This window comes from Mauremys reevesii, linkage group 27 (genome assembly GCF_016161935.1).
Source record: "Mauremys reevesii isolate NIE-2019 linkage group 27, ASM1616193v1, whole genome shotgun sequence".
Lineage (NCBI taxonomy): Eukaryota > Metazoa > Chordata > Testudines > Geoemydidae > Mauremys > Mauremys reevesii.
The window spans coordinates 7973187-7998186 of NC_052649.1; the positions used below are offsets into that span (position 1 = coordinate 7973187).

The following is a 25000-nucleotide window of genomic DNA, read 5'->3' on the forward strand; positions in this document are numbered from 1 at the left end:
TTTTCCTCATGTCCAACCTAAACCTCCCTTGCTGCAATTTAAGCCCATTGCTTCTTGTCCTGTCCTCAGAGGCTAAGGACAATCCTTCTCCCTCCTCCTTGTAACAACCCTTTATGTCCTTGAAAACTGGTCTCATGTCCCCTCCCAGGCGTCTCTTCTCCAGACTCAACAAACCCAGGTTTTTTCAATCTTCCCTCACAGGTCACGTATTTTAGACCTTTCCTCATTTTTGTGGCTCTTCTCTGGACTTTCTCCAATTTGTCCACATCCTTCCTGAAATGTGGCGCCCAGAACTGGACACAAGACTCCATTGGAGGCCGAATCGGCGCGGAGCAGAGCGGAAGAATCACTTCTCTGCCTTGCTCACCACACTGCTGCTATGCCAGCCCGGACGGATGGTGGCTGGTTCTGCCCCCAGGGATCAGAACGTGCCCCTGGAGCTGCCCCATGGAGAGGGACCCCCGACCAAGCCGCGGCGCTGGGACCCAGGGGGAGCCTGGCTGCCGCCGGGGTAGGACCTCTCCCTGCACAAACTTGCAGTGAAATAGTTCGCTGCGGATTTTCCCTTCTCAGAAATAATTGCAAAAAAAAAAAAATCGCCCCGCGTGGAACGTCCCCCTCGGCGTCTCCGGAGCCCCCCGCGGGGCGGGGGAAATTCCCGCGTGGGCGCGGGAGCCCCCCGCGCATCCCCGCGGGCAGCTACGTGCGCTCGGCGCCTCCCACGCCCGCTTTCCACGTTGACAACATTCCTGGCGAGGGGCCGGGCGGGAGGCGAAGCTCCAGGCTCGGAGCAGCCCAGCCCCTTCCCGCTCTGCCCGCGCCCGCAGCACCATGGCCCGGGGCGGCCTCCTCCTGCTCCTGCTCGGCCTGCTGGCGGCCCCCGGCCGCGGGGACCCGGGGCCCCTGGAAGACGTGGTGGTGGACAGGTACTACATCCCCAAGGTCTGCCTGCGGGAGGCCCAGATGGGGGACTTCATCCGCTACCACTACAACGGCACCTTCCGCGACGGCCAGAAGTTCGACTCCAGGTACCGGATCGGGCTGTAGCACATGGCACGGGGCGGCCCTGCCCCCCTGTAACAGCAGAGGGGGGGGCTGCTGCAGCCCCCCCTTCATCTGGCAGATGGAGCCTGCACCGTCCTTGCCCCCCCCCCAGCGGCACTGCAATGCTCGCTCTGCTCCGGAGCCTGGGTTCAAATTCTGCCTAATTCCTCCTGCCGGCGGTGGCACGCCCTGAACCGATGCCCATCGCCGTGCCAGGAGCCCAGCGCACTTCTGCACGCACGGCCCAGGGGCTTGCTTTGCAACAAGGGCAAGGGGCCGCCGGGGGGGGGATGGGCCATATGCCCCACGAGAATACAGTATTCTAGAGTATTGCAATTATTTCTTATGGAAGGGGCCCCCGAAATTGCTTTGCCCCAGGCCTCCCGAATGCCCTGGGCGGCCCTGGTTCCCCAAGGCAAGAAAAACCGTTACATGCCCTGGGGTGCTGCTGAACATGCAGTGGGGGCCCGCTCAGTGTAGACGTGTCATTCCGGTGGCTCCATATTCGCCACGTGCAAACCATCCCCGAGCAACTGCCCTGGTCCGGCGGGAGGAGAACCGAGACCGTTGATGTCGCTCTTTGGGGTTCGTTTTTCAGGAGCCGTTGCTTTGTATTTTGTGTCCGTTTTGTTTTCTTTGGCGGAGAGCTGGGTCCTGCAATCTCCCATTCACGCCAGCAGCCCTTACTCCCAAGGGCAGGCTTGTTGAGTCCAGTGCAACTGCTTGCAGGGGTAAGGACTACTCGGGTGAGTAAAGGATGCAGGATTGGGTCCTACCGGAGATCAGGCACAACAGGCCGAGCCTGCCGCTGCAGAGAGAAAGCTAATCACAGCGGCCATGACACAGGGACAGATTCAAGCGCTTTTCGAGCCAGTGCAGTTTCAGAGTGTGGTCCATCCAAAGGGCCCTTTTCCACCTCTGTGAGCGGGTCGCAGCTCTCCCTGGGCCTGTGCAGCCAGCCCTTTGCTCAGTCAGGCGTTACAGTGCTGGTGTCGCTCCAGGGGAATTTCTCCTGATTGAAACCAGTTGGGAGCAAGAGGCAAAGCAGGCCCATTGCACAGGCCTGCGGCCGTCTCCACGCTCAGGATCAGGCCCAGCAGAGGGCAGCAACGCTTGCTTTCCTGGTAGATTTTCAGACGTGCCACCGAAACGCTTCAGGGAATCTGCTCTGGTTTGAAATATTTAAAACGTTGCTACTCGTCCCTGAATGGCCGAACAGGAAGCGTAAAGAGTGGGATAAATCAGCCATCCAGCAGCCACCGCTAGGCATGAGTCTGGCAGATAAATGGGGCCCCAGGAAACCTTTCCTACTAAAATAATTCTTTGTCTTGATGGCTGCAGCGTGGTTCCCGGAGAAGTTCCGCTGGCCATTAAACGAAGCAAAGGATCTTGGAGCACTTGTAATGAGCCCGAATGGCCCCTGAGAGAGTGGGCTTTACGAGTTAAAAATCAGAGTCATTTGCAGGTTACAAATGAGGCTTGGGTGTTTGGTCGTTAACTACTCTGCACAGGGTTTGGAAGGTGGCATATCTGTTCCCTGGAAGCACCGGAGAGTCGGCCAGCCAGTGCTTATCTGGGTGTGATGCTTGTTTGCATTCGGTCCCGGCTTAAACATCACGAATGATTTTTGCAAACAAAGGGCCTGATCCTGCATTCCCAAGCCTCTGCGTGTGTGAGGAATGCAGGATCAGACCCAGGATCAGGGACATCAGCTCCAATCCCGCTTTGATGGGAGTATTCCCCGGCACTGGGTCCGCGTCTGGTGCAGAGATTGAGTTGCAAAAGAAATCTGGCCAGTAGCATACGTGGGACATCATACTCCTGTATATGCTCCACCATGAAATGCAACACACGTGTGCCCTCTGCCCCCCCGTATTCCAAGATCAAAGAGCCAGAATCCATCATCTGCAGAACACTATGGGCACCCCCCTAGCCTGTCATTTCATGGGCCGGTTGCTTTAACCACAGGGGTAGCTGTAGTCTAGTGGGCTGAGCATTGGGACTCAGGAGATCCGGATTTTGTTCCTGACTTTGCTGCCAGCTCATTGGGTGAGTCACAGGGGCCAGTGTTTTCAGAAGTGGCCTCTAATTTGGGGTCCAAACTGAGCCGCCTCGGGCTTCGGCCCCCGCAGCTCTGTGGCTGGAAGGTGGGCAGCGAGCTGAGCTCCCAGCCGCAGAAGCCCCCAAAATTAGAGACTTCTGCAAACGTTGGGCCATAGCCACTTTGTGCCTTGTGACATGGGGCCGAGGGCGCGTAATAATCAGTCGTTAATTAGTGCTCGAGTCCCGAAGGGACCGTTATGATCGTCTAGGCTGAACTGCCTTGTGCAGGCCAGAGACCCTCACCCAGTAACTTGAGTATCAAGCCCATCGCTTCTGTCTGCGTGAGAGCGTGTGGCTTAGAAAGACGTCGGTCTGGATTGAACTACTCCGGTGATGGAGACTCCCCTACCTCTGCTGGTGGGTTGGTCGAGTGGTGACAGGTCTGGTACAGTCGTTGCCCCAGGAGGGGGGGATGCATGGAACATCCTGATCTTCAGGCTGTTAGTCTCCGGACTGGTCTTGTGGCAGGCCCCACGGGCAGGGCTGGGTGGGAACTTTGCAATCCTATTGTTTGGGGCCAGCTATGGGACTCACTGGACTGGTGGGGCAGGCTGGTGTGGCCAAGGATCCTAGTTGCTTTGCAGTATCCCAAACAGCCAAGGCCATCAGAAGAGGGGGACTTAACGTGTCTCCGTTCCTCCCCAGCTACGACAGAGGTGCCACGGTGGCGGGCGTGGTGGGAGTCGGCCGGCTGATCACCGGCATGGACCGAGGCCTGCAGGGCATGTGCGTCAATGAACGGCGCCACCTGATTGTCCCTCCCCACCTGGGCTACGGCAGCATCGGCGTCGGTAAGGGGCGGGCGTCGAACACAAGGGCCCCGCCGGCCGTCCTAGCACGGCCCAGGGGGTCTCCGGTGCGATGAGGTCAGGCCCAACGTCTCTCCCGTCAGCCCTGCAGGAGCCCAGGTCGCGGCAGGGTTCTGCCTCCTGCATCGCTGGCTAAGCTCTTCTCACTGGGGATAACGTGGGAGGCAGAAAGGCCCCAGAGGGTGGATCAGCTCCCATCTGTGCTCCTAAGGACTTGGGCACCCACCGTTCCCGGTGAAGTCCATGAGCTTCGCAGGGCTCAGCACCTCCGTGGGCTGGTCTCCCCTGGATGAGTGCAGGGGAGTCCAGGGACCCCCAGGGCAGGATCTGGCCCTGGGTGGGGGACTAACATGCAGAGATCTCTCCCTTCCTGGCCTCCTCTTCTCTGAGCTGCTGAGCCGCCCGTTGGTCTGGCCCGAGCCACATGCAGCTCGGCGGCGGCTGCGACCACAAGGATGAGGACAGGCTCCAAGTCCCTCGCTGAGATCCGGCCCCCTCCTGAAGTTTATATGGGATGCAGTGGTTGGGCAGAGCAATTCCAAAGTCCTGGCCAATGAGTAACATGTAAAAATAAGATGGACAGGCCAGTAGGAGCAATCAGCTGGGATTATTTAACCCATGGGCTGTGAACCTTTGTGTCACATGCACAGGGCAGGAGAGACCCAGGGCCTCCTGCACTGGGAGATCAGTGCAGATCTCAGCGTGGTCAGTGACAATCCCGCTGTAGCATTACGGGAGCAGCGCGGCCCGGCTGAATTCGGTCAGGAGAATAGGCTCACACCTCCTCACGGTCCCCCAGTACTCTCCGCTGGACGCAGTATCGTTTCTCCTCGGTGTGAGGCTACCCAGCTGCCACATTCAGCCCAGAGGTGGCTGCATGTTAGTGCTGAACAAAGCCATCTCTGAGCATGTGGAGTATCACTAGGTTTGATAAACCCTTTGAGAGCCTCACATGAAAGGCGCCAGGGGAGGGCTAATCTGAGAATTACTCTTCATTCCAAGCCGACAAATAATCGATACAATAAACCCCCGAGCACTGTTCGGCTGTGATGCTGTCACCCCTCTCCTTAAAGGGAAACCAGCAGAAAAGGGCAGTGAGGTGTTGAATAAAGGCTGTGTCCTACTCACCAGGACTGCCCGGGTTCCCAGTGCCAGCGCTCTCCATTCTCCTTAGGACAGTGGGGTGGAGGGAGAGAAAATCCGGTAACTGGCATTTGGGGCACCCCCATGCTGTGAGGTGTGGTGGCCCCTTCTCGGCTCCAAGGATAAGTGACCCCACTTGGGCCAGTGTGAAGCTGGGACCAGCCCGTGTCGAAGTCCGTCAGCTCCAAGCAGCAGCAGCCTCCTGGTGTCTCGTATGTGGACCAGCCGCTGGTGGGGGGACAATCTGCAGGGTGTGGAAGAGCACGTGAACAGCTGTTGTGAACGGGGCTGAGCGGCAGAGGCCGGGGGGGCCTGTGGATGGATTTCGAGGTGCTGAAGTGAACAGTCTCGGCCTCGTGCCATGAGGCTGCTCCCCTCGCTCTGACACTCCCCGGGGCTGAGCCGTTCTCGGTCGTTGTCCTTCGCAGCTGGCATGATCCCCCCCGATGCCACCTTGTATTTTGACGTCATCATGCTGGACATCTGGAACAAAGAGGACAAGCTGCAGATCACCACCTTGCACAAGCCGGAGCGCTGCAACCGCACTGTGGAGAACTCAGACTTCGTCCGGTACCACTACAACGGCACGCTGCTGGACGGCACCCACTTCGACTCCAGGTACAGGGAGCCGAGCAGGAGGGGCAGCACGCGGGGGCTAGTGACAAACGCCAGCTTGCCCGTCTGGGGGACTGGAGCAGGTAGCCGCGGGGCCAGCTTCACACGTGCCCTGGGCCCTCCCCCAGACCCATCTCCCCTGACTCAGAGGGGCCTGGCTGGAGGAGGCCTGAGTTCACGCTCCATGACTCCCTGTGGGGGAGGGGAGCCCACGCGTGCCAGGACCCCTGGGCTGAGCAGGTTGGGTTGGGGGCGCTGCCTGTGCCCCGGAGTCATTCTTCCCCTCGTCTCTCCCCGGTGCCAGCTACAGCAAGGACAGCACGTACGACACCTACGTGGGCACGGGCTGGCTGATCAAAGGCATGGACGAGGGCCTGCTGGGGATGTGCGCTGGGGAGAAGAGGAGGATCATCATCCCTCCCTTCCTGGCCTACGGGGAGAAGGGCTACGGTGAGACGGGGACTGCACACGCCTGGCACGCTGGGGCTGCCCAGAGGCAGGCAGCCGGGAGGCAGTTTGCATGGGCGAAAGGCAGCGCTGGGTCTGAGCCCCACGAACGCCAGTCATGGCAGCTGCCAAACTCCCCAGGCAAGGAAACGGCGAAGCAGGTGCCCGGCCAGCTCGCAGCCCCGCCTGGGCAGAGGAGACGGGGTGACTTTGGCTCTGGTCGGGAAGCCCTGGGGCCAAGGGAAGAGCGGGGAGAAAGGGATGGGAAGGACGGGAGTGGATGGGGAAGTAGATGGCTCGGGGTGTGGGGGGGAGGGGTTAAAGGGCCATGAGCATCTGATCCCGCGCAGCCCAGTGTTCTGCCGTCTGCCAAACAAGCTGGCGGGCAGGTGGCTGATAAAGCCGGGGCTGGCCCCAGGGCTGCCGGACAGATCTCGCCATGCAGCATTGGCACCATTTCCCAGCGGAACTCAGGCAGGACCAGAGAGGAGGGTCTGAGCCGCCGGGGCAGAGGGATGTGAGTGGGGGGGGGGGGGCGCAAAGGGACCCTGCTCAGCTCTGGGTCGCTCCGAGGCAGCACGTCACGGCCACGATCCGGTGCATGGCGAAGCTCCGCCTCGTGCCGTTAAACACGGAGCTGCTGCATGCCGGTAACGCCCGGTCGCAGCCGGGGGCGCTCCGCACGGAGCTAGAGCGGGGCGTGCTGGGGTCGGCTGCCCCGGGGGCCCCACCTCTGCAAAAGAGGAGGGGGTGACTGGCCATGAGGAGGCTGCAGTTCCACCCCAGAGGTCCCTCGCTCCGGCTGCTCTGGGCACGGTGCAGGGGCTGGCTCTGCTTGGGCACGACCCTGCTTCCCTCCTCCCCACCCAGGCACGGTGATCCCGCCCCAGGCCTCCCTGGTGTTCGACGTGCTGCTGGTGGACCTGCACAACCCCAAAGACGGCATCTCCCTGGAGCACCTGGAGGTGCCGGCGTCCTGCAAGCGCAAGGCCGTGACGGGCGACTTCGTCCGCTATCACTACAACGGGACCCTGATGGACGGGACGCTCTTCGACTCCAGGTACTGGCCACCGGCGGGGCCCACGGACGAGCACGGGCCCCCCCATTTGTGCCTGGGGTTTAGAATCTCCACTTCGTCCGGTGGTGCCATGCAGCAGAGCTCCTCCCCATGCGGCCCCCGGTGGGGTGCAGTGGCCAGGGCAGGGCTGTGGGTGGGGGATTCGGGCTGGGGTGCAGGGGCCTGGGCAGGGCTGTGGGTGGGGGATTCCGGCCGGGGTGCAGGGGCCTGGGCAGGGCTGTGGGGTGGAGGATGGGGCCGGGATGGAGGGGCAGGGGCTGGGGAATGCAGGCTGAGCTTTCGCCGCTGCGCTCCCCTCATTGGGTGCTTACCTGCGACCTGACGCTGCCTGGTGCTGCGTTTGCTGCAGTTACTCCCGCAATCACACCTACGACACCTACATCGGGAAGGGCTTCATCATCCCCGGCATGGACCAGGGCCTGCAGGGCGTCTGCGTCGGAGAAAAGCGAAGGATCATCGTCCCGCCGCACCTGGGCTATGGGGAGAATGGAGCCGGTAGGAAGGGGTCCCCGCAGGGTGCACCAGCCCTGGGATTGCAGGGCAGGGAGCAGGAGGACGGGTGTGCTCCCCGCTGGCTCCGTTACACGAGCCTTTGTTTCCTGCATCACATCAGTCGTCCCCGTGCCCATGACGAGGGCAGCGGGCTGGGATCGCCCGCTGGACGGGAGCCAGCCCTGCCCTGAGCCGACCGGCTAGAGCTGCCCCAGGAGAGGAATTCAGGCTGAGCCTGTGAATAAGATGGGGGGGGCTGCCTCCCGCAGGAGAAGGGCACGGAGCCCCGGCACCAGTGGCGGGGTTGTCAGGTGGGGCCGTTGGCTCAGGGGAAGGGCCCAGCGTAGGGGGGTGTCTCTCGGGCTGGGGCAGGCAGGGACATGTTCAATTAGCACCCGGGGCACTGGACTGTAGGAACGATCCGGCCCCCGAGGAGGCAGGGTCTTTCCCCCGGCGCTGCCCTCTCCCCAGCCCCTCATCCCCACAGGGCCCTTCGTCCTTCTCCTCCAGGGAACAAGATCCCCGGCTCAGCCGTGCTCATCTTTGACATCCACGTCATCGACTTCCACAACCCCCTGGACTCGGTGGAGATCGAGACCCTCTCCCGGCCCGAGGGCTGCAACGTTACCACCCAGGAGCGCGACTTTGTCCGCTACCACTACAACTGCTCGCTGCTGGATGGCACCAAGCTCTTCTCCTCGTGAGTGTGGCCCCGCCGCGTGGGACCCCGGGGCAGCCTGGACCCCCCCGCCAGCTCAATCCCAGCAGTCCAGGTGCTGCTCGTGGGGCTGGGGCACTGAGCCGACGAGCTCGGCAAAGCTCAGCAGGATGGAGGTGCCTGGACTGGGGGGCTGGGGTAAGATCGTGGGCACCAGCAATTCCCCTGCCACAGCTGATTGGTCCGAGGTCGGGGGAGGCCCGAGGCAGGTTCCCGAGGGTAGGAGGCTGCGTGGGCTCAGGAAATCCCCTCACCCGTCCAATGTCCGCATTGCCTCCTGCAGCCACGACTACAACCACCCGCAGGAGGCGACGCTGGGGACCAGCAAGGTGATCGACGGCCTGAACACCGGCCTGCTGAACATGTGCGTGGGGGAGAAACGGGTGATCATCATCCCCCCCCACCTGGGGCACGGAGAGAACGGAGGTGAGGGGGGGAGGGGAACTGCCTGGTGGGTTGGTCTGTGGCTACCACTCGCTCTTTGGCCCGTCGCCTGGCAGCAGCCCAGGGTGTTACCTGGCCTCCTTTGGCCTTTAACCCCCCAGCTGAGCCAGCCTGGGCAAGGCGCCCCAGCGGGGGTGTTCAGAAGCTCATTCTCGCACGTCGCACCATGGTGCAAAGGCACCGTAGTGCATCCGAGCACACGAGGGATCGGTGACATGCACCCCTTGCCTTTCAGCCCGGGGCGTGCCAGGCAGTGCTGTGCTCCGGTTCGAGGTGGAGCTGCTCTCCAGGGAGGAAGGAGTCCCTGAAGGCTACCTGTTTATCTGGCACGGGGACCCACCCGCAAACCTGTATGAGGACATGGACCTGAACAAGGATGGCGAGATCCCCCCCGAAGAGGTGCAGCCGAAGCTCCGGGCACAGGGGGGGTGGAATCGGAATCAGGGATCAGCCCCAGCAGCAGTCTCGGATCCTGTGATCCACTGCGCTTGGGCTTTCCAGTGGGTCAGGGGCCAGGGACGGACTCTGAGCGACGCCCCTGCCCAGGGGTCCAGCCAGGCAGCAACATCCCTCTGGCCCATAGCCACAAGGCATGCTGGGAACCAGCCACAGGCAGCGGCTCGAATTGGGTCTGGCTGTAGGCTAAGGCGAGGTGGGGGGGCCGCGTGCCCACGCTGGGCCGCCCTTCCCAGAAAGCTTTGAGAGCATCGCAGACCAGGGAACCTGGAGGGGAGCCTCCTGCAGCCTGGCGCTGGCGTGCTCCCTGCCCTTGTTCCTGTCCGGCCATTGGCCTCCACCCCAGAGCTGGCTGCATGCTGTCCTGCCCCGCTGCACCGAGTCCTAGCCACGTAAGCTGTTCTCATCTCTCCCTGCTGCAGTTCTCCACTTTCATCAAGGCCCAGCTCACCGAGGGGAAGGGGCGGCTCATGCCCAGCTCCGACCCGGAGATCGTCATCGCCGACATGTTTCAGAACCAGGACCGGAACCAGGATGGGAAAATCACCGCGGAGGAGCTGAAGCTGAAATCCGACGAAGATCAGGAGAGAATCCACGAGGAGCTCTGAGGAGCTCCTGCCTTCAAGAGACAACTTTTCCCCTTCTCCTTTCCTGCCTTGGAGCGGGCTGCTCCCCCACCACCGCGGGACCGGGGCCTAGAGAAGCCAGCGCAGGAAACTTTAGAGCCAGCCCCTTTGCAGAGCGAAGTTGTTCGGTTTTGTTTTTTTACTATTTAACAGTGTTTTATTGGAAGCGTTTATAACAAGCCAGCCGGGGAAAAACTCCACATAACAAACCCAGGCCCGAGGGTCCCAAGTTCTTGCCTTTAAAGGCAGAACCTAGAATGCGGTGGGCAAAGTACGCCCCGGGAGCTGCATCCAGCCCTTCAGACGTCGTAATCCGGCCCCTGAGCTCCCGCTCCGGTGCTCCAGCCAGGGAGTGGGGTTTGGGGGGTGTCCCGCTCCGCACGGCTCCCGGAAGCAGCAGCATGTCCCCTTTCCGGCTCCTACGCGTAGGGGCAGCCGGGGGGCTCCGCTCCATGTGCTGCCCCTGCCCCAAGCGCAGCCCCTGCAGTGCCGACTGGCCGGGAACCGCAGCCAATGGGAGCTGCAGGGGCGGCGCACAGACCCACCTGTCCACACCTCCGCATAGGAGCCAGAGGGGGTCATGGTGCTGCTTCCAGGAGCTGCTTGAGGTAAGCACTGCTCAGAGCCTGCCCCCGCCCTGATCCCTCTCCTGCCCTCCAGACCCCACTCCCAGCCCAGAGCAACCTCCTGCACCCCCAACCCCCTCATCCCCAGCCCGCACCCCCAGCCGGAGCCCTCACCCCCTCCCACACCCCAACCCCCAATTTTGTTGGGGTTTGGGGGTGGGGCTGGGATTCCGGAAGTTGGTGGCTTCCCCCCAGTCCAGCTGAGAGCCCTGCCCGTAGCCCCCACGTCAGACCCGGCCTTTTGCCTTCGCTCGCCTCGGCTCCTTGAGCATTTCAGCAGCGCTGCTCTCGTGCGGCTCGGTGCTGTCGCTGCCAGGACACCTCCCAGCACGTACCCAGAGTGCAGAGCGTGAGCCAGCGAGGGCGTCCTGCTGCCGCTGGAGCAAGGGGCATGAATTGGCATCAGCTGGAGCTTTTCCTGTAAGGAACCCAGTCGCTGTTCCCAAGCGATTAAAAAACACATACGTGTAATGCCTGGTCCAGGCGCTGGCAACAGCTGGAATTGTACCAGGAAGGAAAGCCAAGACCCAGTTCTTCAAAGTGATGAGTGGTTTTAGGCCCAACGGTATTTTGGGGCTTGAACTTGAGACACCTGAAAGGGGCCTGATTTTACACAGTTCGGCCTCCAAAACCACCAGTCAGTTTGGAAAATCCAGGGCCCAAACCCTCCCAGCTGGGCTAACACAAGTGGGTTGATTTTCAGTTCCTGAGCACCCGGATTCCAGACGCCGACGAGAGCTGGGCTTGCTCAGCAGCACTGGAAATCAGCCCACTTCTTAAATATAATTCAGGAGCCTTCCACGTTTGCAAATTTTGGCCAGTGTGTCCCCGGTTTTAAAGGTTTGTGACCCAGGATCACGGCTCAGCCGACGAGTGTCTCCACCCACTGCTGGGCAGGGATAAACGATCAGAAGTGCAAGGACAAGATGATGTAAAGGTTCAAACAACCCCCCAGTAGCAATTTCTGCCTTGCACCCAATAAACTGGTTTAAAGTGGTTTCCAACAACTCTGCTTCCCAGCACGTTATTTTGGGATGAAACGTTGCTTGCGCTTGTCCACACGAAGAGGGGTCCCCACCCGCGGGTCTGGGTTCGCTGTCCGTGGGGGGAGCAGTGGAGGGTCTGGCTGGATAAGCCTCCCATCCAGGCTTCTTGCGTCTGCGGCACTGGGTTGGAAAAGGCTTCGTCTCCTTCAGGGGCTCCCGCCCGTCTACGGACACCCCCAGATTCAGGAAGGGCTAAAAACATTTTAAAGATTTTTAGCTGAGGCTGTTCCAACCTCCGAGCCCTCGGGAAGAGTGGCTGGCCCCAGGCTGCCTAGCGGGGAGAGTTGCTGGTCACGGGGTGGGTCAGAAACCCACTGCAGGTTCTCTGGCACTGTTGGGAACAGGATGCTGCGTTAGCCATGTCTGCAGTGACGCAGCTCTCTGCATTTCCCCTTGGAATCTCTCAGGTAGCGAAGCAGAGCAAGCTTACGGCTTAGAGCAGCGAGTCAGGAGATGCGATTTCCTTCGCTAGTTGTGACTCGTCACCTTCCCGTGCCTCAGTTTCCCCATTTGGAACATGAGGATAACTCGCTCACCCACCTTTGCAAGTTCTGTATGCTCGGCGGGCCCCCCAGGCAGTGCTGTACTGCGAGCTCACAAACCACTCACACGCCGGCTTTATCCAACGTATTTATTTCAACAAGCGGAATAAAACCTGCTCCCCCCGCCCAAGTGACATTTACATCTGACTGTGACACAGCGAGCGAGCCAGATGGCTGCCTGGGACCCCGGACCAGCCCAGCTCCTACAAGCCAAATGACAAGTGCCTTCGCTTACCAAACAACGCAGGGGCCCGGGTTGCTAGTGCCAGGCTGGGTCACAGCGAGGCAGCCACGTGGACAGCACCTCGCCAGGAACCGAGGAGACTGCAGGGTGGGAGCTGCCTCTGGCTCTCCCCGACAGGAGCAGCGTGAAAGGAGATGGAGTTTTACACGGTGGGACGGGGAGCTCTGAAAGAGCCATCTGCACTCCCAGAATGTTTGCAGCATGCAGGCCAAGCTCAGTCGATAAGCAGCTGCCTGTCCCCATCCAGCTGCCGAGTGCAGGAGTCTGAGTCCCCCTAGGATGAGTTAAATGCCATTGAGGCAGAGCCCAGATTGCCATGGTGGGCAGTTCTCACGTACCCGGGCCAGACGGCTGAACTTGGCATGAGGGACATGGGGTTCCTGCTCCTTTGGAAACGCCGACCCTTAAAGAAAGCTTTCTGTGCGGTAAAGCAAGTACACCCAGCGCTTCCACGGACACGTGGGGGACCCAGAACACCCGCTTAGCGTCAGCCCTCTTCCAGGCCAGTGTGACTGTCACGCCCAGAAGGGAGTCCCAGCAGACAGGCTCCCAGAGGGGCTGCACTGCTTTGCTTTTCCATTTTTTTCCATTTGAGGGAGAGAGATTTTATGCTGCTGACAGAAGTGCTGCCCTGAGACCCCAGAACCGGCACAAGGGGTTAGTTATACAATAGTCACACTTCAAAAAGCCCCACGCAACTAGCCTGCCCGCCCTCCCTGCCTCCCAGCCACCTTTAAACTACCCACCCCAAGGACCCACGGCTACCACTGCGTCCCCCAACACCCCCGTCCACCCACGACAAACCTGCTGCCTGACTTACCAGCTGTAACAATTCCACTCCACAGCAACGTGAATGGCCAGCAAAGCCTCGTTGCTCCAGCGAGAGCCGTTTGCCAGTGGGATTCAGTGCACACCACAACCCAGTCCTTCTGCCAGCAAAACACAGCAGCCAAGCAAACCCTCTCCCACCGCGGGATGACCAAACTCAGCCCTTGTGTTCATCACACAAGCGGCTCTCGGACAGGAATCCTCACAAGAGTCCCACCCCTTTAAGCATCACTGCAGCTGCGCAATCATCTCACACACCCAACGTGTTAATGTTCCAAGCGACAGGTCCCCCAACCCGTATTTCCCACCTGCACCCACCATGCTGTCTGAGTAACTCTAGGCTCCACCCATAACAGGTCGGTGCACAGACAGGGGTGGGGCTTCTGCCCTCTAAAATCATCTCTGGTCCCCTCTCCAGCCACCAGTGACGCCCATGAACGTCCCAGTAGGTTGCAGGCAGAGGGAGCAGAGAACTGACCAGGGGATTTGTAGGGTTTCCACAGCAAATTGCAGACACCTGCGCCCCCCAGCAGAGGACAGGCTGTAACTCTGCTGTGCAGCTGAACCATGCAGCCAGCAGCCATGTAACAGTCGCCAGCCAGGCCGCCAGCCAAACGACGACCTTGCGTTAGTGGCCTTGAACTTCCAGGGGTTGGGACACGAGCCGGGAGCGGTGCCGCTTGGGGGCTGGGGTTTGAGCAGAGACATGGTGGAGGTAGTTGGGGCAAGCAGAGAGTTTCTCCAGCTCACCCCTCAACCCCCGGACTGACGAACAAAAGGGTATTTATAAAAGCCCAGGAGGGCGCCGGGAGGTGGGGGGGAGGGAACTCCCGAGGGCATCAAGATGGATTCAAATTGGCCTGACTCTGCCATGGGAAGCACGGTGCCAAGACACCACCCTGAGAGGCCGAAGTCAGGATCCTGGGCTCTCAGTTCAGGGCTCCAAGGATGTAACAAAGGATCCCGTTGACCACATCCAGAGTCTCGTCCTTCTCCAGCACGATGTCATAGGCGTCCCGGTACTTTCCTCGTCGCTCGTCCACCTGCAGAGCCGCCGTGGGGTGAGGGGACAGGACAGGACGGCAACATTAGCAGCTGAGAATGAGCGCGGCCGGCTGCCAAGCTCAGAACTTCAGGAGCCCCATGAAAGCCGCGCTGGGGATTCAGGTACCGACCAACAGCCCTAGAGGCAGCATCTCCAGAGCATGGGGCACAGCTCTCCCCTCTGACCCAGCACAGGAGCCCCGCCCGGCCACGGAGGGATGATCCATCCAGCTCAGCTGAGGGGTGAACAAGGGGGTCAGGCGTGATGTGGACACCTTCCCCGTGGGACTTGGACTGAGACCCACCAAACTCATTTCATACAGCATGCCAGATAGCACACGTCTCTTGCAGCACATAGGCTCCTCCCACCCGCACCCCCGCCACTCCCCCGAGAACGCTGGGAGGGCAGACAGCCTCCCGCGGCCTCTGCCCTCGCGCTCACCTTGTCGTTCAGGAATCCGACTCTGAGGACGTTCTCCACGTTGGGAACCCCGTCGGCCATGCTCAGGTCTCCCAGCGAGTCCCCCAGCAGGATGATGTTGGGCCTGCTGCTCAGCAGCTGGAAGTGCTCCGTCTTCTCCAGGACCGAGTTGTTCTTGTTGTAGGTGTGGATCAGCGGCCCTTTAAATCGTCTCAGGACGCCCTGTGCAGCAAAGGACGGGCAGACAGACAGGAGGATTTTTGGGGTGTCTCGGGGCTGAAGGAACAACACTTCAGCACGGTTTGCACCTTTCTTAGAGATGCTCTTAGTGGAGCCAGCTGGGAAACCTACTGTCCCATGCTCCCCCAGGGCCCTGCTCCAGAGCAATCCACCCCTTCGCTGGAGGGCTGCGCACAGGATCAGAGCCCTTCAGCACCACCCAGAGGTGGCATCTCCACCCCTCCAAAGGGCTCCCAGGCCACCAGGGGAGCAAGGGACCAAGGGCCTAAGTCTCGGCCACTCAGGCCCCGTTCTGGCAGCATGAAGGGGCCTTTAACTGGGTGGAATCTGCCTTGTGCAGAACAGATGCAAATGCTCTGCAGTGGCTGCAGTGTCAGGGGCGGATTGGGGACGTGCTGGGGAGCAGCGAACGGGGCTATTCTCTGCTTCCCTGGCTCTATAGGGCGCGACAGGAAGCAAAGCATAAGTCAGAGCACCCCCAAGGCCCCTGGGTGGCCTCACAGACCAGGGAACCCCGAGGTGGCTAAAATCTCCTAACCCCCTACATGCCCCCATGTCCACCCCAAGGGAGCCACTGGGAATCAGGCCCAACTTAGTGGGCTGTTTCCGGGGGTTTCATAGGTTTTAAGGATAATTATGGTAAGTTAACGCCCATCCTCCCGCAGCGCTGCCCCCGCCCCCCCCCCCAAACACGGTATCACAGGCCTAGCGCCAAACCAGAGTGAAAGTGACTCGAAACAAAGCCAAGAGCAGCAGCCCACGTTCTCCTGCCGAGTGCAACACAGAAAGGAGACGAGCCAGGTAGATGCTTGTATATTGCATAACTTTTCCCCAGCCTCGTGAATGTAGGGCCGGGCTCTCTGCCGGCCGGGCTCTCTCTTCCTGTTTTTACAGATGGGGCCCGTGTCTGGCGTGCTACTGTAATACAGCTAATATAGATGGATTTGCATTCAAAGCAATTTCAGCGCTAGTAACTGGAACAGTTGCTGTGGTAACAAGGGGTGACATTTCCAATGGACAGATGGGTTTTAACCAAACGGGGCCCTCTCTAGATGCCCCCCGGCCCGCACTCGGGGCTAACGTGACCCAAGCACGGGGCACGTCGCACAACGCACCTTGTCATCGAAGTCCATGTAGTTGGACACCACGTTGATGTTTGGGTGGAAGATCTCAGCCTGCCGGAGGACCTCCTCCAGGACATCGCCCACGCCGGCCGAGAAGATGAACAAGGGGATGTTGTGCTGGTGGAGTTGGTCAAAGAAGGTGTTGGCTCCGTCCCTGAGGGAGGAGGGGGGAATGCACGTTAGACAGAGTCATGAGAGCACCCTTCACCCCAGAGCACAAGTGCGTCGCACTACCACCGTGCTGCAAGTGCTTTCATCCCCACTGGAGACTGGACACTCGTTGGGCAGGGACTGCTACATGACCCAAGGCACCAGGGCATTCCTTAAATCATGGCTCTGGTGGCAAGGTGCATAAACAACAAACTGTATCGATGATTTCTGCACTGTGGGTGAAATTCAAGCCTGCCCCAAAGGACCCCGCCATATCTACAGGGATTTAGCAGTGGATGGGCCTAGTGTGGGGTTAATTTCACCCTCTATGGTGCGCACGTAACTCCCTGAACCTTGTCCCAAAGTGCATCGGGCTCCATGTAAAACCTGGGATGCATTCTCTGCAAACGACTTCTTCCTTGGTCGCACCAACAGCCTAGGCAGGGGTTGCTCCCCGAGCACTCTAGGCTGGATTTCAGTCACCGGTTTTTCATCGATTCCAAGGCCAGGTCATGTGATGATCTAGTCTGACGTGTGTAACACGGGCCAGAGAACTTCCCCCCAATCATTCCTAGAGCAGAGCTTTTAGAAACTCCTCCAAGCTCGATTTTCAAATGGTTCGTGCTGGAGACTCCCCCACGACCCTGGGTAAATTATTCCAGTGGAATGACTCTCACTCTTAAAAACTGACACTTTATTTCCAGCCTGAATCTGTCTCACTTCAGCTTCCAGCCCCCAAATCATGTTAGACCTGCCTCTGCTAGACTGCAGAGCCCATTGTTAAACTGACGGTGTTCTGGTCTAGAAACACTGACCAATACTTCAGCAGCTGTGGAAACCGAGGCACCGAGAGGGGACGTGGCTTGTCCGAGGTCGTAGGGGAAGGCAGTGTTAGAGCTGGCATCAGAGCCCAAGAGTCCCTGACCTCAGGTCCCTGGACAATGCAGCCTTCTACTGCCAGGCGTATAGACACTGGAATAATCACTGCCCTTCCCCCCTGGAATCCATGACCATACAGCTCAGCTGGTCTGGAAAAGGAATTTAATCCTTAGGCAGCAAAGCTCCCAGGAAAGATGATGCCTGATAAATCTATTGCACAGATGTACACCCAGCCAGTGCTCTCAGCGGACGGGGGTAACACTCATCCCACGCTATTTCTCCCAACCGCAAATTACCTACAGGAAATATGGTCCTTGGCTTTCCCATAGGCTGTAAGAGAGAGACTTCCAGGGAACAAAGCTCTGGATGTAACACTGGCCAGGCAGCTGGTGGGCTGTGACCCCTGCTCATCACACTGATCAGACCTTGCGTTGTCTCTGCTGCAGCCACCTGTGGGCTCTTAGGTTGTAGGTTCTTGGCACAGGGGACATCTTATTGTTCTTTGCGCGTGTGCAGCCCCTAGCACAATGGGGTCCCGATCCCCCCTTGGACCTCCACGTCCTACCACAATACAGTAATCACAACAGATTGGGCCCAGTACAAACGAGCAGTAGGTTTTTCCCTGTGGAACGCAGTTCCCTACTGAGATCACAGACAGAAGCTCCGGCTTTCTCTGCACCAGAATAAATATCACTAATCGAACACAAATGCCACCCTGCTGGGCAGACTCTCAGCTGCTCCTGTGGGCTGAACACATGTGGTGTCTGTGCCACACAAAAAGCTGCTGGGTTTCATCACTTTTGACTTTTCCAGGCAGTCCACGGAGAGAGAAAAATCTTATCTGTAACAGATTGGCAGCGTTTGCCCACAAAACCCAGCTTCTTAGTCACTGATGATAGTGCCGGATTATGTTGAGTTGGCTCTGCCGACTCACTGATGCAAGGGGCTTGCCACCCCACCTGGATTTATGGGAGGTGGGAGTGGACCTCACAGGTGGGTGGAGCAGTTCTCGGGAAGGAACCCTAGGAGCAGCCAAGTATGCAGAAAAGGCTTCGGTTGGAGTTTGTGTTGTTGCATTTTGAGGGGTACGTTCTGGCTGCCGCCCCTTAGGTGCCATGTCTGGAAAGGGTGAGGAAGCAACTTGGAGGCGGATTAGAGTTCTCAGAAGTCAGTTCAGTGCCTCCCTTTTTCTCTCTCTGACAAACCCAGGGGTCTGAATGGAATGAGCAGGTGCCAGAACTCAAGCGAGAGCGCGACAGGGCCCTCGCGACGTGTGCTCTCACAGGGAAGGGACAGAGAGAGCCCAAACCCCTACCTGAGCATCACCTCGGATTCTCTGACGATCTTGGCTATGTCACTTTTCAAAATCTTCTGTTCCAACAGAAGGTCGTGGGCTTTGGTCCACCTGGAAACACATCCCAAAGTGAGCTTCAGTTCTGACCGACTGTGAGCCTCTAGGACAGGGGTTCTCAAATGTTTGTCCTGGTGACCCCTTTCACACAGCGAGCCTCTGGGTGTGACCCCCCTTATACATTAAAAACCCTTTTTTATATATTTAACACCATTATAAATGCTGGAGGCAAAGCGGGGTTTGTGATGGAGGCTGACAGCTCGTGGCCCCCATGTAATAACCTCATGACCCCTGTGGGGTCCCGACCCCCAGTTTGAGAACCCTTGTTCTAGGATCTGACCTAGGGGAAATTACCGGAGTCATGACCAAGACGCCGCCCATCAGACTAACTGTTGTTTAAAGAGAGTTTCAATTTTCTCTCTGCTTCACACATAAGGCTCGTTATGGGTAGGAGGCTGCCTGGGGAAGGCTGATAGGACTGACTTAATTGATGCATTTTATTGCGTTCACCACCAGGCTATCTGGGCACCCAACACAAATGTCCGACTTGCCCTGTTTTTTCTCCAGCACTCCTCAGTGCAGCCACTGGTGATCTATTACCAGGGACTGATGATCAGAGCTGGAAAATAACCCAGCCCAAAATACCAGGCCTTTTGGGATCCCTTTCGTGGAAGATGTGAGAGCAGGGCAACAAAACTACAGCTGTGCCAGATGCACCATCGCTCGGGTGGGGAATATTGAAACCCACAAGGAAGAAAGGAAAGGGAAGGAACTGGTGTTTCCTTCTCAGACACAAAAGCCACAGGCTCACTTCTGACAGCTGCATTTTCAAAGAGCCGCCTGTCGCTGCCATATCCTGCGCTCAAAGGGGACCTGCTCTCCCTTGCATCCTTTTCTTATCAGGAACGTTACTTCCAGAGCTGCAAGTCTGCACCTAAATCTTCTGGATCCAACAAATCCACTGAGATCTCATGAAGTCGGATCATGATGGCACTGCGACTGCCAGAGTTAACTATACAACAGAGAGAAACCTGCTCCTCCCTCTCCATGTGCTCCTTGCTGTTGCTGTTTGTCCACAGCACTGCCATTCTGTAACTGGATCTGCCAGGCCATATGACCAGAAAGGACGCTTCATGCCCTTGGAGAAAAGGGAAGATGGACTATCACTAAACTGTACTTCCGCTGCACAGTGAGTTCTGCTATGCAAGGGACTCAGGGGACTGAATTCCTCCCTCTCTTCTTGTTTACCCACTTATTTTCGAGCTCACGAAATTAGCTCCTCAGACACAGTCACTCACCATTCCACCATGAGGGGACGTTTTTCTTCCATGGTCCGGTTGGGGTCAATTTCAATCGGATAGTAATAGTGCAGTAGGTCTTGTAACTAGAACGTTTGATGGGTTTAGACAGAAAATGCAGTGAACAGTTAGGGGCATCGAGAAAGAGACTTTAACAACAAGCAAGTAGAGTATTTGCAGAATTCACGAATGCATCACAGCTTAAAAATAAAACCCTAAATTGTTCATGAAACAACTGAGGATTGTGGCAATTTCACGGGGTCCCAAGGGAAATATTTCATACTGCTCTAGGAATCAAGCTGAGAGTCAGCAAGGTTAAGCTGTTCTAGACAGAGATTAGTGTCCTTTGCTCACTATTTATCACTGTTCTCTTTGACATGAAATGCCCATGCTTGGGTGTGGTGACAGGTTTGTAAAACTTCCCTTGAACTCCAACAAGTGCTCCCATATCTGAAATGCTGTTTGGAAACTTGTTCTGTTCTCTTTGCTGGCAGGGGGTGACGTCTGCCTCAGGGCTGCGTTCAACCCCGTCCCCAGGGAGCCCACCCCTAGCAGGAGCAGCAGCCCGGGCTGTACATAGTGCCAAAAGAGATGGAGTCTGCTAGCACTAAACGTACCTTCTTCCTGCCTTCTTCGCTAATGACTCGGCTGTTATCTAGGATATCTGGAAAGACATAAACAGCCACTTACCAACCCCGGGAAAACACACGAGGGCCCTTTCCAAATCCCACAGAAAGACCAGACTCAACACTTGCAAAAATGACAAGTGATTTTGGGTGCCACAATTTCTGGATGCCAACTTGAGACATTTGACAGGCGCCTCCCTTTCAGAGAGCGGGTGCTCAGCACGTCCTGAAAATCAGGACCCATTAGGGCCTCTCTCCGAAGGAGGAATTTGTGTAGCAACAAGGTCAGCAGGGGGCTTGGGAGGGGGCTCTGAGCACAGTGGGTGGTAGGAAGGAAAGTGGTGGGAAGGATGCAGCGGTGAGTAAAGAGCCAGGGAGGTGCAGGAGGAGAAGAGAGTAGCCCGGAAGGGGAGGAGGAAGCAGAGAAGGGGGCTGTGGGGTGGGGTGGAGCAATGAGATAGGAGGGTGATCTGCACAGCGGCATTTTGGATGGGGTGGGGGAGGCGGAGCAATCGGTATGAGCGACAGCCAAGCTGTGGAGCAGAGTTTCAGCAGCAGAAGGGACTGTATCAAGAGAGATGGTTGGAGAGGAGAATGCCAGGGCTTAGCAACAGCCCGTGGGTGTGGGTGTGGGTGGGACAGGTGCAGGTGAGACAGAAGTGACAAGACTGGGCCACAGAGACAGGAGCGAGGAACAGAAGCTCCGAACTGATGGACAAGCGTTCGTTCGACTCACTGTGCGAAGTGGGGCATCGTCGCCCGTTAAATCCAAACCTGCTGAGAGTCATGTCGAAGTCCGAAATGACCTGAAGGACATAAAGGGGGGGGGGGAGGAAGGACACTATCTGAAACTGATCCAGCATGTTGTGCTTTGAGAGGCGCACGGGGGAGGGTGTGGGCAGCAGGGGCCTGTATTTCTCCGGCAGCAGGAGCGGGTCTTCCCCAGAGAAGAGCAGGAAGAGTCCCGAGCAGGGAGGCAGAGTCTGGGCCGCAGTTCTACTCCCAGCTTCGACACAGGTGCCTTCTTAAGACTTGGGACCCCACCCCCGCCATGCCTGTTTCCCCATCTGCACAAAAGGGCCCTGGTGATTTACCTCCTGGCAGGGGGCGCTGCGCAGACTGGCTCATACATAGCGAGCCCCAAGCAGCTGAACACAAAAGGAGGGGCTGAGGTCAGGGTGCCGGCCTGGACTCGGGAGAACCAGGGTCCTCTCCCTGCTCCTCCCCAGACAAGTCACTCGGTCTCTGTGTTCCACATACGTCCAGTGGAGGTAAGAGCATCTCCCGACCTCACACGGGCACTGTCAGGATAACGGCCTTGTTGCAAGGGACTCGCATACTACGGAAATGGAGGTACACAAGTGCCGTAAATTGCTGATGGGTTCCACACAAACTTGGGGTGTTATTAGTCCTCCCCCCACTGCCATGGCAATGCTGAAATATCCCACAGGAACAGGCTGCAAACTCCTGACCGCACAGCTCAGAACACAAAGAGAAACCTGCAGTTTGTCTGTTCCCTCTTTCCTGAGCGCTGAGATGACGCGCTGCACGTGATCGGGATTCTTCATGTGGACCGTCGCCTTCTCCAGTTCAGGAATCTGCAGGCACAGATTGATTCGGAGGAAGGGGTCAGTGCTAAGAGACAGGCCCCAGCACGGTCAGTATTCGCTGGCCTGGTTTCCACGCAGCTCACCAAACACCCTCTAACCCCGCAGTGCCTTAAGGAGCATTTCTCTCCTCCAGGGACCGATGCAGGAGGCAGAAAATCAACTCCGTAGAGATGACGCTACAGGGTCCCAATCAGTTCTTCCGTTTCAAACTGGCTCCACTGATAAGCCAAAGAGCAATTTCTCTACCTCTGGTCTTGGAAACCCTGTTGGATTTACCAGCCATGAACAATTTAGGCCCTGATCCTGCAGCTCCTGAAGTTGCAGGTTCAGGGCCTTCCCTAACTGCTCTGCTGCTGTCCCAGGACAAACAGAGCCCGGCTGACTCTCCCATAGCGAGGTGGGCTCTGTGGGGCTAATGGAGGCAGCCTACGGGAATCAAAGACTCTGGGAAGCAGAGATGCTGGGGAACGTGGCATCTCTCTGCCTGTCACTTCTCTAACCACAACTGCACCAACGTTCTTACTGGTTTGATTGGTGGCCCTTGCTCAGCAGTGGCCCTGGCAGCCCATACAGACACTGAGGCTTCCCATTGGAGCTCGGTTCCAGCCGGCTGCCGGGGTCCGCACTGCGCCTGTGGCTGGAGAACCAAACTGGACTGTTAGCTGCTGGGGGAACCTCGGCCATCAGTGTCTGCACCACGACAACCACCCTGGCTAACACCCCCGCGCTGCACCGAGCAGTCGGGAGCTAGGCAGGACGCAGCTCCCATCCCGCAGCATGGGGGTGCGTGTGGGGCACCCGGTGCCAGAGACGAGGGCCCCTTCTGTGCCGGGGAACCCTGAAATCAGTGACACTGGCAGCTTCCATTCATTATAACAACACACCCTGCCCCACTCTCTGCCTTCGACCCCACCCGGGCTCTGCTCCCCACTCTCCCACCCCCAAGGCTTCCCCTACTCACCCCAACCCACTTCCCCAGTGCTCCCCTGTGCCCTGCTCCAACCCCCAGTGCTCCCCTGTGCCCTGCTCCCCTGTGCTCCCCCAACCCCCACTGCCCCTCCCCCAGTGCTCCCCTATGCTCTGCTCCCCCCTCCCCCTGTGCGCCCCCAACCCCCAGCGCCCCGTCCCCTGCCAGGGGAGCCCCCCGGCCCCCTCTCACCATCGCGGCCCCGGCTCCCCTCGCCCAGGAAACAGAAACTGAAACGCCGGAGCCGCGGCCGGGACGCGAGAGGAGGAGCCGGACTGCGTGGGGGGCTGGATCCGGATTGGGGGCGGGGCTGGTAGTTTAAACTCTGGAGCTGGGGTTAGAGTTATGGGGAAGTCTTGGGGGGCTGGGTGTGGGGGGCTGTTAGGCTGGGGGCGGGACTGCGTTAGGATTGGGGGGCTGGGTGTGGGGCTGGGGGGCTGTTAGGTTAGGGGGCGGGACTGCGTTAGGATTGGGGGGCTGGGTGTGGGGCTGTTAGGCTAGGGGGTGGGACTGCGTTAGGATTGGGGGGCTGGGTGTGGGGCTGTTAGGCTAGGGGGTGGGACTGCGTTAGGATTGGGGGGGCTGGGAGTCAGGATGCAAGAGCTGCTGCGTTGAGGGCAGGGCTCATGGGGGGCAGGGGGCTGAGCTGGATCTGCTCTGTCACTGCAGGACATCCCAGCTGTGGCTCTCAGTGACCCTGTCCCCTGGGGACAGCCCCGTTCAGCCCCTGAGGTTGCTGGGCTGGCATCACCCAGCGCATCTTCCAGTGCAGGGCGGGCTGGGGCTGGCTGCAGAAAGCTGATCTTGTGCCATCTAGGGCCCAGCCGGCCAGGAGCTGCTGAGCACCCCCCACCGTCACTGCAGTTAGAGGCCGCCCGTTGCAGGTGCTCACTCCCACACCTGCTCAGGCCCTCACCTCCAGCAGGATCTCCCACTTCCCCGTTGCCCCCAAACAGCAGCGAGACTGTACATCGTTCCCAGAACAAACACAGCAGGCAACTGCTGCAACTCAGGGCTTGTCACAGCCCCATGTTGCTTTTAGCTGGCACGAGCCCAGGCTATGGCAACGAGTGCTAGAAGGTCACTCACTAGAAGTGGTTGTAGTTGAGTTATTAAAAACAGTCAAAAGCCAGGAAACGGAACATGAAGGCAATTAGCTCTTATCTCACAGCACCAGAAGTAAAACCGGGTCATGCTGAAAACTGCCTCTGAACTTCCTGCAACGCAACCCTAAATAACATCATTTCATTACATTGAAGAAGAAAAAAAACAACTTCCATTCACAGATCTCAACACACTTTACAAATAATAATGAATCCTTACAAATCCTCGGTAACGTGTTTTTTTCATTGCCCATATTACTTACTGATGAGTATCTTGAGAGATGAGTATCAGAGAGAAGTGACTTGTCCAAGGTCAGACAGTGAGTCAGTGGCAAAGTCAGGAACTGACTCCTAATGCCTGTTCTGGCCTCCTGCAGGACTCCACTGCCCCTCCAGAGAGCAGGCAGCATACGCAATCCAGCAGGTCAGGCACCAGGCTGAATCATAGAATCATAGAACTTAAGATCAGAAGGGACCATTATGATCATCTAGTCTGACCTCCCGCAAGATGCAGGCCACAAAAGCTGACCCACCCACTCCTGAAATAATTCTCTCCCTTGACTCAGCTGTTGAAGTCCCCAAATCCTGATTTAAAGACTTCAAGTAGCAGATAATCCTCCAGCAAGCGACCCCTGCCCCATGCTGCGGAGGAAGGCGAAAAACCTCCAGGGCCACTGCCAATCTACCCTGGAGGAAAATTCCTTCCCAACCCCAAATATGGCGATCAGCTGAACCCCGAGCTTGACTCCTGGCTCTGCCACTGACTCGTGTAGCATTAAGCAAGCCACTTAAGCTCTCTGTGCTGTAGCTTCCCCATCTGTAAAATGGGCATAATAATGGTTAAGACGCTCTCGATGGAGTAAAACTGTCTCCACAGACGTCATTATGCAATCCCACAAGGCTGAGAGCCATTGCTCGGTCTCTGT

The 25000-nt window shown here is 58.3% G+C and overlaps 2 protein-coding genes across 7 annotated transcripts; one reads left to right on the forward strand and one right to left on the reverse strand.

Moving 5' to 3' along the window:
• The first annotated feature begins 745 nt into the window (after positions 1-745).
• On the forward strand, positions 746-10149 carry FKBP10 (FKBP prolyl isomerase 10). Its single transcript, XM_039516948.1, has 10 exons — positions 746-1028; positions 3793-3938; positions 5528-5717; positions 6019-6164; positions 7032-7221; positions 7589-7734; positions 8242-8431; positions 8733-8875; positions 9129-9292; positions 9772-10149. Exons 1-10 carry the CDS (start codon positions 832-834, stop codon positions 9955-9957), a joined length of 1698 nt encoding a protein of 565 aa, XP_039372882.1. The 5' UTR covers positions 746-831; the 3' UTR covers positions 9958-10149.
• A 2147-nt stretch (positions 10150-12296) lies between these two features.
• On the reverse strand, positions 12297-24550 carry NT5C3B (5'-nucleotidase, cytosolic IIIB). 6 transcript variants are annotated; one of them, XM_039516510.1, is made up of 10 exons: positions 24338-24445; positions 24061-24201; positions 21894-21992; positions 21131-21200; positions 20386-20432; positions 19769-19854; positions 18435-18524; positions 16082-16244; positions 14748-14948; positions 12297-14304 (listed from the first exon to the last, which is right to left on the reverse strand). In XM_039516510.1, exons 3-10 carry the CDS (start codon positions 21960-21962, stop codon positions 14191-14193), a joined length of 840 nt encoding a protein of 279 aa, XP_039372444.1. In that variant the 5' UTR covers positions 21963-21992; positions 24061-24201; positions 24338-24445; the 3' UTR covers positions 12297-14190. The 6 variants fall into 6 exon arrangements, with proteins under 6 accessions (XP_039372444.1, XP_039372441.1, XP_039372443.1 ...); XM_039516507.1 differs by lacking the exon at positions 24061-24201 and having other exon boundaries at positions 24338-24550; XM_039516509.1 differs by lacking the exon at positions 24338-24445 and having other exon boundaries at positions 24061-24281.
• Positions 24551-25000: the final 450 nt, after the last annotated feature.